This window comes from Coregonus lavaretus (genome assembly GCF_964263955.1).
Source record: "Coregonus lavaretus genome assembly, chromosome: 29".
NCBI lineage: Eukaryota > Metazoa > Chordata > Actinopteri > Salmoniformes > Salmonidae > Coregonus > Coregonus lavaretus.
Window position 1 is genome coordinate 5578187 of NC_140016.1, and position 14742 is coordinate 5592928.

At 45.9% G+C, this 14742-nt stretch overlaps 1 protein-coding gene across 1 annotated transcript in view; it reads left to right on the forward strand.

Moving 5' to 3' along the window:
* LOC311105170 (BTB/POZ domain-containing protein KCTD16-like) overlaps positions 1–12562 on the forward strand; it is a gene marked incomplete at its 3' end in the record, with an annotated part of 62908 nt that extends 50346 nt beyond the window's left edge. The window contains exons 2-3 of the mRNA XM_084147225.1: positions 11967–12179; positions 12318–12562. Of these exons, the coding sequence (XP_084003351.1) occupies positions 11967–12179; positions 12318–12562 (458 nt within the window). The remainder of the gene's footprint in view (positions 1–11966; positions 12180–12317) is intronic.
* Positions 12563–14742: the final 2180 nt, after the last annotated feature.

A 14742-nucleotide genomic window follows, 5' to 3' on the forward strand; every position in this document is an offset into this window, starting at 1 on the left:
GCTATTGTCTTGTTGGTACAGATGAAGGTCAGAGAGCAGGCTGACATTCAAATTGAAATATTAAAGAACAGGCAGGTGTGGGTGTGTGTGTGTCTGAGGCTTCAGACTGATGATGGATGGGCTTGAATGCTGTTAGGGCCTGCAGAGTTCACACTGTGTGTCTGTCTGGGTGTGTCTGTCTGGGTGTGTCTGTCTGGGTGTGTCTGTCTGGGTGTGTCTGTCTGGGTGTGTCTGTCTGGGTGTGTCTGTCTGGGTGTGTCTGTCTGGGTGTGTCTGTCTTGGTGTGTCAGGAGTGGAGCAGCAGATGACCTGTGTTACAAAAAGACTATCTCGCTTAAGGTGTTATTATGAGCTAATGTAGAGGCACAGATTAAATATCGTGGTCGTCTAGGAACAAGGCCAGAAACCAGATAATAGCATCATACACATTTCAGGGCAGTTACAGGGAAACTAGTTGTGATATTGCTATTGGCTGAGCAGAGAAGTTGACTGAGGGGGTGTGTTGTGCCATTGTTGTTGGAGCATCATGAATGGAGTTTTGTGAACAATCAAGTTTGTTGAAATCTCGTATCAAATATTCAAAGATATAAAGAATTCTGATGATTTACATTTCCTGAAGTAAACACAACTCCATGTATATTCTACGAAAAATGTACACAATCACCCATCCCCCCGTTAGGATACGTTAGAGTGTATTAGAGGATGCAGTACTGCATCTGTTCAGGGAATTGATTGTCTTTTACTGAGATCTATATAGCCTCACACATATCATATTCCAGCACCATTGGCGCCTGTATGTATGGGGCTCTTCTGCAGAGCAGAGCTAACTCGCTGACTTACTGACTGTGTGTGAGTGCAACCTCATAAATAACAGAGGGGAGAGGAGAGGAGAGGAGAGGAGAGGAGAGGAGAGGAGAGGAGAGGAGAGGAGAGGAGAGGAGAGGAGAGGAGAGGAGAGGAGAGGAGAGGAGAGGAGAGGAGAGGAGAGGAGAGGAGAGGAGAGGAGAGGAGAGGAGAGGAGTTCTGTACTGGGAAAGAATAGAGCTTGGCATGTAACAAGGGCATTCACCACGCCCTATCTCTATCTCTCACTCTCCCAGAAGCCCCATAATAGCATCATCCACATTTCAGGGCATTAACATGCTTTTTTTCTGTACTATTGAAGGTTTGTTTTCTATACAGAAAATTCATGATGGAAACAACCCCCCCCCCCCTACATCGCTATGCAGAGATGAGGCTGTAGTTACAGTGAAAAGCTGAGAGGCTCAAATCCCTGTTGAACTAAGCTCCCTGTTCGATATCAATAGGCGTATGCACTGGTTATGTCCCAAATGGCACCCTATTCCCTATATAGTGCACTACTTTTGACCAGAGCCCTATGAGCCCTGTAAATCCTAGTCAAAAGTAGTGCACTGTGTAGGCAATAGGGTTCGATTGTGGACGTAGACACTGTCTGCATGTACTCTCTGCAGGTAGTGGCCCAATGATTGCTCTTAGTGAGACGTTATTGCTGTTGAGACTACAGCCTTATATCGGGAAAACAATTACATGGAGGATGCTTTTAGTCCTTTTAGACTATGCTTGAGTCGTTTTATTATTGTTTAATATAGTTTTATTCCTGTAAGCCATGGAGATCAGAGAGAAGTAAGTGTGGATGTCTTCCCAGCCAGGTTATAGGAAATTGAAAAACATGAATTGGAACGTTGAAATAGAAAGTGTTTCTTCAGGGCAGATGCAAGGTCCTCGAAGACATGCGTGAATATAAAACAAATATGAAAATAAATGTATCATTGAATGCCTGTAGTCTGTAAAGGCACAAAGCCAGGGCCTGTATTCACAAAGTGTCTCAGAGTAGGAATACTGATCTGTCCATGCAATCATTCAAATGGGTGAATATAGAACAAACGTAAAAGGAATTCTGCAAAGGTGTTCAGCTATAGCAGCACCTTTCAACCAGCCGTAGTCTTCTGTTTTCCTCCTAACCTTCCTAGTCGTAGTCTTCTGTTTTCCTCCTAACATTCCTAGTCGTAGTCTTCTGTTTTCCTCCTAACCTTCCTAGTCGTAGTCTTCTGTTTTCCTCCTAACCTTCCCAGCTGTAGTATTCTGTTTTCCTCCTAACTTTCCCAGCTGTAGTCTTCTGTGTTCCTCCTAACCTTCCTAGTCGTAGTCTTCTGTTTTCCTCCTAACCTTCCCAGCTGTAGTCTTCTGTTTTCCTCCTAAACTTCCTAGTCGTAGTCTTCTGTTTTCCTTCTAACCTTCCTAGTCGTAGTCTTCTGTGTTCCTCCTAACCTTCCTAGTCGTAGTCTTCTGTCTTCCTCCTAATCTTCCTAGTCCTAGTCTTCTGTTTTCCTCCTAACCTTCCTAGCTGTAGTCTTCTGTTTTCCTCCTAACCTTCCCAGCTGTAGTCTTCCGTTTTCCTCCTAACCTTTCTAGTCGTAGTCTTCTGTTTTCCTCCTAACCTTCCTAGCTGTAGTCTTCTGTTTTCCTCCTAACCTTCCTAGTCGTAGTCTTCTGTTTTCCACCTAATCTTCTCAGCTGTAGTCTTCTGTTTTCCTCCTAACCTTCCCAGCTGTAGTCTTCTGTGTTCCTCCTAACCTTCCTAGTCGTAGTCTTCTGTTTTCCTCCTAACCTTCCCAGCTGTAGTCTTCTGTTTTCCTCCTAACCTTCCTAGCTGTAGTCTTCTGTTTTCCTCCTAACCTTCCTAGTCGTAGTCTTCTGTGTTCCTCCTAACCTTCCTAGTCATAGTCTTCTGTTTTCCTCCTAACCTTCCTAGTCGTAGTCTTCTGTTTTCCTCCTACCTTCCCAGCTGTAGTCTTCTGTTTTCCTCCTAACCTTCCTAGTTGTAGTCTTCTGTTTTCCTCCCAACCTTCCTAGTCGTAGTCTTCTGTGTTCCTCCTAACCTTCCCAGCTGTAGTCTTCTGTTTTCCTCCTAACCTTCCTAGTCGTATTCTTCTGTTTTCCTCCTAACCTTCCTAGACGTAGTCTTCTGTTTTCCTCCTAACCTTCCCAGCTGTAGTCTTCTGTTTTCCTCCTAACCTTCCTAGCTGTAGTCTTCTGTTTTCCTCCTAACCTTCCTAGTCGTAGTATTCTGTTTTCCTCCTAACCTTCCTAGTCGTAGTCTTCTGTTTTCCTCCTAACCTTCCTAGACGTAGTCTTCTGTTTTCCTCCTAACCTTCCTAGTCGTAGTCTTCTGTTTTCCTCCTAACCTTCCTAGTCATAGTCTTCTGTTTTCCTCCTAACCTTCCTTGTCGTAGTCTTCTGTTTTCCTCCTAACCTTCCTAGTCATAGTCTTCTGTTTTCCTCCTAACCTTCCTAGTCGTAGTCTTCTGTTTTCCTCCTAACCTTCCTAGTCGTAGTCTTCTGTTTTCCTCCTAACCTTCCTTGTCGTAGTCTTCTGTTTTCCTCCTAACCTTCCCAGCTGTAGTCTTCTGTTTTCCTCCTAACCTTCCTAGTCGTAGTCTTCTGTTTTCCTCCTAACCTTCCCAGCTGTAGTCTTCTGTGTTCCTCCTAACCTTCCTAGTCGTAGTCTTCTATTTTCTTCCTAACCTTCCTAGTCGTAGTCTTCTGTTTTCCTCCTAACCTTCCCAGCACTATGGCCTTCTTTCATTAGCTAGTGTGGCCTCAGGTTCAGAATACAGTCACATTTTATCTTGGTAAGACGTCTACTGAAAAATATCCTATTCAGTTCATATCCAGAGGCTGTGTGTGTGTCTGTGTGTGTGTTTGAGTGTGCGTGAGGGCATATCCACAGGCAGTTGAACCACTGTCAGTTTTACTGCTCGTATCAATCCTCACTGACAGCAGGTAAAAAAACAGTCTGACCCATAGGTACGTACACCCCTCTAACAAGACAGGAAAGACAATGGGCAATCATGAAACACCATTGATGATACCAATGAGATAAGTCTCAAGAACTGTCAGAAAAGACCTGAACCCAGACAGCTGTTTGTAGAGGGTCTGCTACCATCATTTCATCACTGGTAAGTCAAGTCTGATCGATTTTCGAGTTTAGTTTAGCTGTTATGCTAACCAGGTGTTAACAACAACACTACAGTAAGTTAGCCAAAATTAGCTCGCTAGATAGCTTGTAGTCTAGCTATTAGCATGTGTCGCGTGAGTTTCAAGTTTTGGGGGAGCTATTTTTTTAACCATAGAAATGCACCTTTATAACAAAGGATTGCCTCTATCATCTCATAGCAGACTAATGCAAGCCTACTATTCCTAATGTGATGAGTAGATTGGATAGTGATAATTTAGGCTAATAAGCGTTATTGGCGTAGGAATTATAGGCTATATCAGAGACGTTTCTTTCCTTTGCACTGGAAAAATGTGGCCTTTGATAAACATTTCAAGCAACTCTACTACACTTTATATGACAGGAGACATTAGCAGAATCGATGGTAGTCTAGACCAACTCTACTGACTCTGACAACAGATCAATAAAAAGTACTTTGTCTTGAATGCAACCATGTAATCTAGGCCAAAAAGGGGTCATGGCTAAAAGGGATCCAGCTTTTGTCAAATTAACGTCAAAAGTAATTTTTTGTCATTTTAGCTAACCCTAACCCTTTTCCTAACCTTAACCTAATTCTCCTAACCTGCTGCGTAAATTCTCCTAATCTGCTACGAAATGAGAAATATTACGGCACGTAGCTTAGTGGTTAAGAGCGTTGTGCCAGTAACCGAAAGGTCGCTGGTTCTAATCCCCGAGCCGACTAGGTGAAAAACCTGTTGATGTGCCCTTGAGCAAGGCACTTAACCCTAATTGCTCCTGTAAGTCGCTCTGGATAAGAGCGTCTGCTAAATGACTAAAATGGAAATGTAATTTGACAAAAGCTGGATCCCTTCTAGCCATGACCATGAAAAGGGGAGACGCAAATTGTACGATATGACGTCCATATATATCCTGGAGGACAATATTGTCCAAAAAAACTCCAGTAGGTATCATATAATAACCCAATAATAATTTGTTGAGAACTTTATTCATAATGTATGGACATTACAGCATAGGACAAAGGGCTCAATGGGATAGGACAACCTGCTGTGTTGACTATTGGTTGTTCCAGCCCAACAATTGATGTAATCTTCATATGACACTAAAACACCTGAATGAATTTATCCCAACCAAATACTTAAGAGCCCCGACGGTAAAGGTGACCTGAAGAAGTGCTACTCTAACATCATGTGTGCTTTTCATTAGTTTATATACAACTGTAGGTTCACCAGCTGACCTCTATCAAGACACCAGACTGGATTCACACTGTGAAGATGAGCAATGCTGTAGCAACATCAGCTTCTACTTTGTCCTTTTCCAGATATGAAAGGAGACATCCCTCAGTTATATGAGATCAAATCAAATCAAAGATGATGGTTGTCATATCCTGTTCTTTGGACTATCTGAATGATTCTGTTGTGCCATTTGAGTAGAGAGCACCTTCACCTTGTCATCATGACAAAAGTGCCCCCTTAAACCATACGAATATATAAAATGTAATTTGGAACGTGTAAAATACTATTGTTTATGATATTGTAAACATACTGTACTTTAATAATAGGCTATATTGTTGTGAAATGAAAGGTATTGTGTCATCTCTGCTTTGCTTTTGTCACACCCTGGCTCGGGGGACTCTTAAATGTTGAGCCAGGGTGTGGAGTTTCTGTTACATTTTCTATGCTTTTGTTCTAGATCGTTTATATCTATGTTGGCCAGGGTGGTTCCCAATCAGAGACAGCTGTAGCTCGTTGTCTCTGATTGGGGACCATACTTAGGCAGCCTTTTGGCATGTTATTTTTGTGGGATCTTGTTCCGTAAGGTTTTGTGTTGTAACCTAGGACTTCACGTATCGTTTGTTTATTGTTTTGATCGTGTGTTAAGTACAATAAAGAATGTACGCTTATCCCGCTGCGCCTTGGTCCGCTTCATCTGTCGACGACCGTGACAGAAGATCCCACCACCAGAGGACCAAGCAGCGTGCCCAGGAGGAGAAGAGGGCGATGGCTCAGGTGGGCGAATGGTGGTCATGGGAGGACATATTCGCGGGCAGAGGGCCATGGGCAAAAGTAAATGCGCCAACCGTGCCGACGACTGACACGCGAGAGGCAACCCCAATAATTTTTTGGGGGGGGGGCACACGGCGTGGACGACGGGGCTGCTGGAGGCAGCTACAGGGCGAATCGGCGGACTAGGAGAGGAGGCCACCAGGTTACGGGGGCTATTGGTCACGAGGGAGAAGGAGAGTGTAGAGGCACGGCGAGAGGAACTGGTTAGGCAGCAGAGGGAGCGGAGGTTTATGAGGAAACCCAGTCCCGCTCCTCGCACCAAGCAAGTGGTGTGTGTCACCAGTCCGGTCCGGCCCGTTCCTGATTCCCGCACAAGGCCAGTGGTGTGTGTTCCCAGTCCGGCCCGACCTGTTCCTGTCCCCCGCACCAAGCCTGTGGTGCGCGTCGTCAGCCCGGTCCGGCCTGTTCCTGCTCCCCGCACCAAGCCAGTGGTGCGCGTCGCCAGCCCGGTCCGGCCCGTTCCTGCTCCCCGCACCAAGCCAGTTGTGCGCGTCGTCAGTCCGGCACGGCCCGTGCCTGTTCCACCGGTGCCTGGTCCGGCATCGGGCAGCTGCTCCACTCCGGAGCCAGAGCCTGTCCAGTCCAGCTCTGGCCAGCGGGACCAGATCAGGGGCGCTACGGGGAGGTGGAGAGAGAGTGGTGGTCACGCCCGGAGCCGGATCCGCCTCCGAGGCGGAATGCACACCCGGCCCCTACCCTCTTGTGTTTGGTGGGCGCGGTCGCAGTCCGCGCCTTTGGGGGGGGGGGGGGGGTACTGTCACGCCCTGGCTCTGGGGACTCTTAAATGTTGAGCCAGGGTGTGGATTTTCATTGTTTCGTTTTCTATGTTTTTCGTTCTAGATCGTTTATATCTATGTTGGCCAGGGTGGTTCCCAATCAGAGACAGCTGTAGCTCGTTGTCTCTGATTGGGGACCATACTTAGGCAGCCTTTTGGCATGTTAGTTTTGTGGGATCTTGTTCCGTAAGGTTTTGTGTTATAACCTAGGACTTCACATATCGTTTGTTTATTGTTTTGATCGTGTGTTAAGTACAATAAAGAATGTACGCTTATCAGGCTGCGCCTTGGTCCGCTTCATCTGTCGACGACTGTGACAGCTTTGCCCCATTGAATAAAACATTATTTCTTATAGCCTGACTATTTTATTTATTCACAATTTAAACACATTTAGCGTAGACAATGTAATTGTTGTGGTGGTCTTAGGAAAACCATCTTCATTATCACAGTGGCACTTCGAAGTGCCACTCACCTTCTGGGAGAAAAGTATCTGGCATTGAACTTGGTAGTAGTAGTTGTGTGTATGTTTTAAGCTAATGATCCCATCATCTCCTGCTTCCAAGGGTTGGATTTGCACTAAACAATTTCAATGTAAGCACAAGGCATGTACACAATTCATTATAATGATTAGCCTCATACACATTGTCTACTGGTATAGGTTTTACATTGAGAACATATAGCGGAACAATATGTAAACAATGTGTGAGTTAAGCTATTATCTGCTTCAGATGCACAATGTCAAGGGCTGCATTGCAAATGCCCATAAGGCTAATGCCATCATACTGTAGGACAGTGGTTCACAACTCCGATCCTCGAGTACCCCCAACAGCCCAACTCCGATCCTCGAGTACCCCCAACAGCCCAACTCCGATCCTCGAGTACCCCCAACAGCCCAACTCCGATCCTCGAGTACCCCCAACAGCCCAACTCCGATCCTCGAGTACCCCCAACAGCCCAACTCCGGTCCCCGAGTACCCCCAACAGCCCAACTCCGATCCTCGAGTACCCTCAACAGCCCAACTCCGATCCTCGAGTACCCTCAACAGCCCAACTCCGATCCTCCAGTACCCCCAACAGCCCAACTCCGATCCTCGAGTACCCTCAACAGCCCAACTCCGATCCTCCAGTACCCTCAACAGCCCAACTCCGGTCCTCCAGTTCCCCCAACAGTACAGTGTATTGTAGCCACGGACAAACACACCTGATTCAACTTGTCAACTAATCATCAGGCCCTCTGAGTTGAATCAGGTATGTTTGCTCGGGGCTACAACAAAAATGTGTGCTTTTGGGCGTACTGGAGGACTGGAGTTGGGCGTACTGGAGGACTGGAGTTGGGCTGTTGGGCGTACTGGAGGACTGGAGTTGGGCTGTTGGGCGTACTGGAGGACTGGAGTTGGGCTGTTGGGGGTACTGGAGGACTGGAGTTGGGCGTACTGGAGGACTGGAGTTGGGCTGTTGGGCGTACTGGAGGACTGGAGTTGGGCTGTTGGGTGTACTGGAGGACTGGAGTTGGGCTGTTGGGGGTACTGGAGGACTGGAGTTGGGCTGTTGGGCGTACTGGAGGACTGGAGTTGGTAACCACTGCTGTAGACCTATGGCTGCATTGGCATTGCATGACATCATCAGCTGCTAAATGGGTTCACTAAAGGTCATGTTCATTTCATAATACAACAAAGAAACAGACAAATGACAGATGGATTCCCTTCCCCTCTTTATTGTAGGGTTGTGATCTGTTAATAATCAATATCGACACTAGTTCATCTTGAATAATAAATAGTTAACAAGTTTAAATACTTAACTTCAAAGAATCAATACTATTTCATATAATTTCAAAGTGTACAAGTAAGCTAACTCATATGTAAAGGTTAGACATTTTAGTAACAAAAGTAGGCTATTATTACTAAAGCATAATTTCATGTGAACAAAAAAAAGTCAATACCAGAGGTGTCCAACCTCGCTCCACTGATCCCTGAACTACTGGGTGAGCAGACTTCAACCTCGCTCCACTGATCCCTGAACTACTGGGTGAGCAGACTTCAACCTCGCTCCACTGATCCCTGACCTACTGGGGGAGCAGACTTCTATTCCAGCCCAGCAACAGCACACTTGATTATTAACATTTACATTACATTTTAGTCATTTAGCAGACGCTCTTATCCAGAGCGACTTACAGTTAGTGAGTGCATACATTTTTATTTTTTATACTGGAATCGAACCCACAACCCTGGCGTTGCAAATGCCATGCTCTACCAATTAACTAATTAGGTTTGATACATTGAATCAGGTGTGTTGGTGCTGGGCTGGATCAGAAGCCTGCACACACCCAGCAGGGTTGGCCTGCTCCAGTTGTAATAGGTTTATACATTGTGTGTGACTTTTAAACTGTATTTTTGCTCACAAAATGTGCTAACATAGGTACACATTAGTGTAGGCTGCTGAGGGGAGGAACGGCTCATAATAATGGCTGGAACGGAGCGAATGGAATGGCATCAAACACATGGGAACCATGTGTTTGATGTATTTGATACCATTCCACTGATTCCGCTCCAGCCATTACCATGAGCCCGTCCTCCCCAATGAAGGTGCCACCAACCTCCTGTGGTACAAATATAATCCATGGTATACAAGGATGTACACTGATTCTCTTGGGACATTCATTGGGAGCTCTTCATCTGCAGACAGGGTTTCACAGTGCTCTGAATCTGAGTCGCTAGGGACTGGAACTGGAGAATACTTTCATAATGTCCTCCCATAAAGGTACCTGTCCAGAGTAGCCTACTCTCCCTTCTCTGACAGCTGGAACTGCTAGCTAATCCTTTCACCCTCTTCCATGGCTGTTAGCTAGCTACCTAGCTACAAATGCATTTAGAATTACAACGATAAATAGATCAAGATAGCTAGCTAACTAGCTAATATGAAGTTAGCAAGCTGGTGATATTTATTTCACTTTGCTAGCTATACAGGATGTAAAGGTTAGCTAACTAGCTAACATTACGTTAGCAGCTCATTTGAGTTAGCCTGCACTGCACACTAAGTTACTGTAGCAAGCTAGCTAGCTAATTATACATTTTTTATCATTTCAAAATATATTTACTTACTTGAATAGGTTCTCCCACTGCCTCCCATTTTCTGGGTCCTTAGAAAAACCAAATAATGGGCAATCTTCCGGAAGTTTCCGGTGGTAGCAAAACGCAGCCAGCCATGTGGACGATTGGAGAACTTCCAACAGACTGACTGTGGTCTTCCAACGTGGTGCCTGATGCAGTTACTAGATGATTTGTGAAGCAACTGCAAGCCTCTATGGGGACAGCCGAATAACCATTTTAGGTTCTAGATTTTTCTAAGAGTGTTGAGAATAGGGTGTCATTTGGGACAGAGCCTTAGTGTTTCCTCTGCCTCTTAACACCTTGCTGCCTCCCTCAGGGGAGAGACGTACCTCTCTGACTCATAACCACTGAGACTAAACATGGAGGGAATAGTGTGTGTGTGAGAGAGAGAGAAAAAGAGAGAGAGAGAGAATCTGTGTGTACAGTGCATTCGGAAAGTATTCCCTTTACGTTTTCCACATGTTGTTATGTTACAGCCTTATTCTAAAATGGATTAAATACATTTTTTTCCCTCATCAATCTACACACAGTACCCCATAATGACAAAGCAAAAACAGGTTTTTAGACATTTTTGCAAATGTATAAAAAATAAAAAACAGAAATACCTTATTTACATAAGTATTCAGACCCTTCGCTATGAGACTTTAAATTGAGCTCAGGTGCATCCTGTTTCCATTGATCATCCTTGATGTTTCTATAACTTGATTGGAGTCTACCTGTGGTAAATTAAATTGATTGGACATGATTAGGAAAGGCACATACCTGTCTATATAAGGTCCCACAGTTGACAGTGCATGTCAGAGCAAAAACCAAGCCATGAGGTCGAAAGGAATTGTCCGTAGAGCTCTGAGACAGGATTGTGTTGAGGCACAGATCTGGGGAAGGGTACCAAAACATTTCTGCAGCATTGAAGGTCCCCAAGAACACAGTGGCCTCCATCATTCTTAAATGGAAGAAGTTTGGAACCACCAAGACTCTTCCTAGAGCTGGCCGCCCGGCCAAACTGAGAAATCAGGGAGGTGACCAAGAACCCGATGGTCACTCTGACAGAGCTCCAGAGTTCCTCTGTGGAGATGGGAGAACTTTCCAGAAGGACAACCATCTCTGCAGCACTCCACCCATCAAGTCTCTGAATGTCCTTGAGTGGCCCAGCCAGAGCCCAGAATTGAACCCGATCGAACATCTCTGGAGAAACCTGAAAATAGCTGTGCAGCGACGCTCCCCATCCAACCTGACAGAGCTTGAGAGGATCTGAAGAGAAGAATGGGTGAAACTCCCCAAATACAGCTGTGCCAAGCTTATAGTGTCATACCCAAGAAGACTCGAGGCTGTAATCGCTGCCAAAGGTGCTTCAATAAAGTACTGAGTAAAGGGTCTGAATATTTATGTAAATGTGATATTTCCGTTTTTTATTTTTAATAAAAAACTCCATATTAATGCCCATGATTTTGGAATGAGATGTCCATGTAGAGTACTTCATCCATCACGCACGCACACGCACACGCACGCACTCACACACACACACACACACACACACACACACACACACACACACACACACACACACACACACACACACTCAAAGAGGCTCAGTAATGAAAGGTCAGTGATGCTGCCCCCCCCCCACATACTGTGGAAGATGTCTTGATGACATTAGAAGAGAGGGCTATGGTCATTTTGTCAGGGTTTGTCTATTCAGGAACAGGTCTGTTTGATTATACATCTGTCAGTGTAGGCCGATGGAGCGTTTGCTAATAATGACGTATTGTGTGAGGATTCTCTTGTCACAACAGTTTATTCACATCTATGATAATTGATGAATTCAACATGTGAGTCATTTTTGAACTATAGCCTGCAGTCTCTATCTACTTCTGTCACTTCAGTTATGGAAATCAGGTGTTAGGAGAATTTTGCTCATTCAAGATGAAACTCAATGTTGTGTGTGTGTGTGTGTGTGTGTGTGTGTGTGTGTGTGTGTGTGTGTGTGTGTGTGTGTGTGTGTGTCTACACGTGTCTTCTCCAGGTGGTCCATCCAGGTGGTCTTCGTCCCACTGTGACTGCAAGAGCCACAAGAGCGAGCGCGAGGGAGAGAGTGGCACTTCTTTGAACGAGCTCTCTACTTCCTGCTCCGAGACCCAATCAGAAGCCAGCTCCCCTCAGGGCACCATCATCTGTGGGCCTGTCAGCCGACAGCCTCACCCCATCGCCCAGACCCTGGACCGGCCACTGAAGAAAGGTGTGGGTGTACCTCTCCTCTTGTACCTCCTGTTTTGCGCCTTTCCCCTTGGGTGACCTTGGGTGACCTTGAGTGTTTTGAAAGGCGCCTGTCAAATAAAATCTCTTGTTCTTCTTCTCCTCCCACTCCTCCCTAAAGGTCCCGTTCAGCTGCTCCAGCCGTCGGAGGTGAGGAGGAAGACGGACCTGCTCCGGGTGAAGACCATGGGGATCAGGGAGCACAGGGAGGCTGCAGCCAAGAGGAAAGCCAACAAGGAGAAGTTAACACCGGAGCAGGAGCTGGAGAGGTGCATCCAGGACTTCCACAGGATCAGGATTCCTGACCGCTTCCCGGAGAGGAAGTACATGTGGCAACAAGAGCTGCTGAGGAAGTACCGTCTCTAAGGAGAGGGAGGGAGGGAGGGGGAAGGGGAAGTGGAAGAGGGAGGGGGGGAGAGGGGGGAGGGAGGGAGAAGGGGAAGTGGAAGAGGGAGAGAGGGAGGGAGAAGGGGGAGGGAGGGAGAAGGGGAAGTGGAAGAGGGAGAGAGGGAGGGAGAAGGGGGAGGGAGGGAGAAGGGGAAGTGGAAGAGGGAGGGGGGGAGAAGGGGGAGGGAGGGAGAAGGGGAAGTGGAAGAGGGAGGGAGGGAGAAGGGGGAGGGAGGGAGGGAGAAGGGGAAGAGGGAGGGGGGAGGTGGGGAGGGAGGTAGGTAGGGAGGTAGGTAGGTAGGTAGGGAGGGAGGGAGGTAGGGAGGGGGGGTAGGGAGGGAGGTGGGGAGGGAGGTGGGGAGGTAGGGATAGAAATCAAATCAAATGTTATTGGTCACATGCGCCGAATACAACAGGTGTAGACTTTACAGTGAAATGCTTACTTACAAGCCCTTAACCAACAATGCAGAGTTAAAAAGTAAGACAAAATATTTGCTAAATAAAAAAAGAAAGAGTAACACAATAAAATAACAATAACGAGGCTATATACAGGAAGTACCAGTACTGAGTCAATGTGCGGGGTTACCAGGTAGTAATGAGGCTATATACAAGGAGTACCAGTACTGAGTCAATGTGCAGGGTTACCAGGTAGTAATGAGGCTATATACAAGGAGTACCAGTACTGAGTCAATGTGCAGGGTTACCAGGTAGTAATGAGACTATATACAAGGAGGACCAGTACTGAGTCAATGTGCAGGGTTACCAGGTAGTAATGAGGCTATATACAAGGAGTACCAGTACTGAGTCAATGTGCAGGGTTACCAGGTAGTAATGAGGCTATATACAAGGAGTACCAGTACTGAGTCAATGTGCAGGGTTACCAGATAGTAATGAGGCTATATACAAGGAGTACCAGTACTGAGTCAATGTGCAGGGGTACGAGGTAGTTGAGGTAATACAGTATGTACATGTGGGTAGGGGTAAAAGTGACTAGGCAATCAGGAAATAGTAACACAATAAAAACAACGAGGCTGTGTAGAAGGGACAGGAGAGAGAACGAAAGAGGGATGGAGGGAGGGAGGGAGGGCTCCATTTACTGATAGACTGCAGCACTCTCAAAGACAATCATGTACTGTACTAGAGAAAATGAAGAAATCAAGGACACTGTATTGCAGAACACAGCATGTATTGTATTGCCAGCGTGTACAGGAGAACACAGTGAATCTAGCACAAAACCAGGCCACATTTGTCAAGGGTTTGTGATGTGTGCACAGTGTCCTTTTGTGATATGCACTTGTGTTAACCAGGTCACATCTGTTGGGGTTCAAATCCCGGTCACTGCAGGGGACACTATAGCCCCACTCCCTGTGGGGAAAGTCATGGTTAGCCTGTTGAGCTAAAGGCTACTTCACCTGTTCAAGCAACGAACCAACCTCAGGGGCAATGGGATACACCGCAATCAGCTCACCAAGCTCCATCACCATCACAAGCTCCATCACACATGTGCAGTTACAGCTAGCTAACGCTTGATGTGGAATGAGTTGGTAGCCATAGTGTCAGTGTTTTCTATGGATGTATCAGTATGTATGGGTTCTGTACAGAAGGAAAAGACTATCGCTGTAACTCTGGTTCACAGTTAGCCACAGTGTGTCTATGGATGTATCAGAATGGTTCTGTGGTTCTGTGTCAGGCGGAACCATCACAGAATATGTCACATCTCTTTATTGTACTACAACAACAGCACTGCATGTCATTTCACCCCAGAAGACTATAATGTCAGTAATATGGTATGAGCCTCATCAAATAGATGCTGTTAATTTATTATGTGTGGTGTATAAATCCAAGGGTGCATCCGTAGTTGCACCCTATTCCCTATGTAGTGCACTATATAGGGAATAGGGTGCCATTTGGGACATAACCCAATACTGTATGTCGTGGTGACTGAGTGAGGCCAACTTCATGGAGGAGAGCACTGCCTAGATTTTCTGTTCGCTATTGTAAACATTCTTGTCTGAATTTGTCAATATGTAATTTATGTATAGTATAGGCAAACATGAAGGTAGGCTGCAGTACATAATGATGACGGGTATTCAAAGATCCCCTGATTGTAAGTGTGCAAAAACTCTATTAAATGAGTTGAAAATGCAATTACTTGTGTG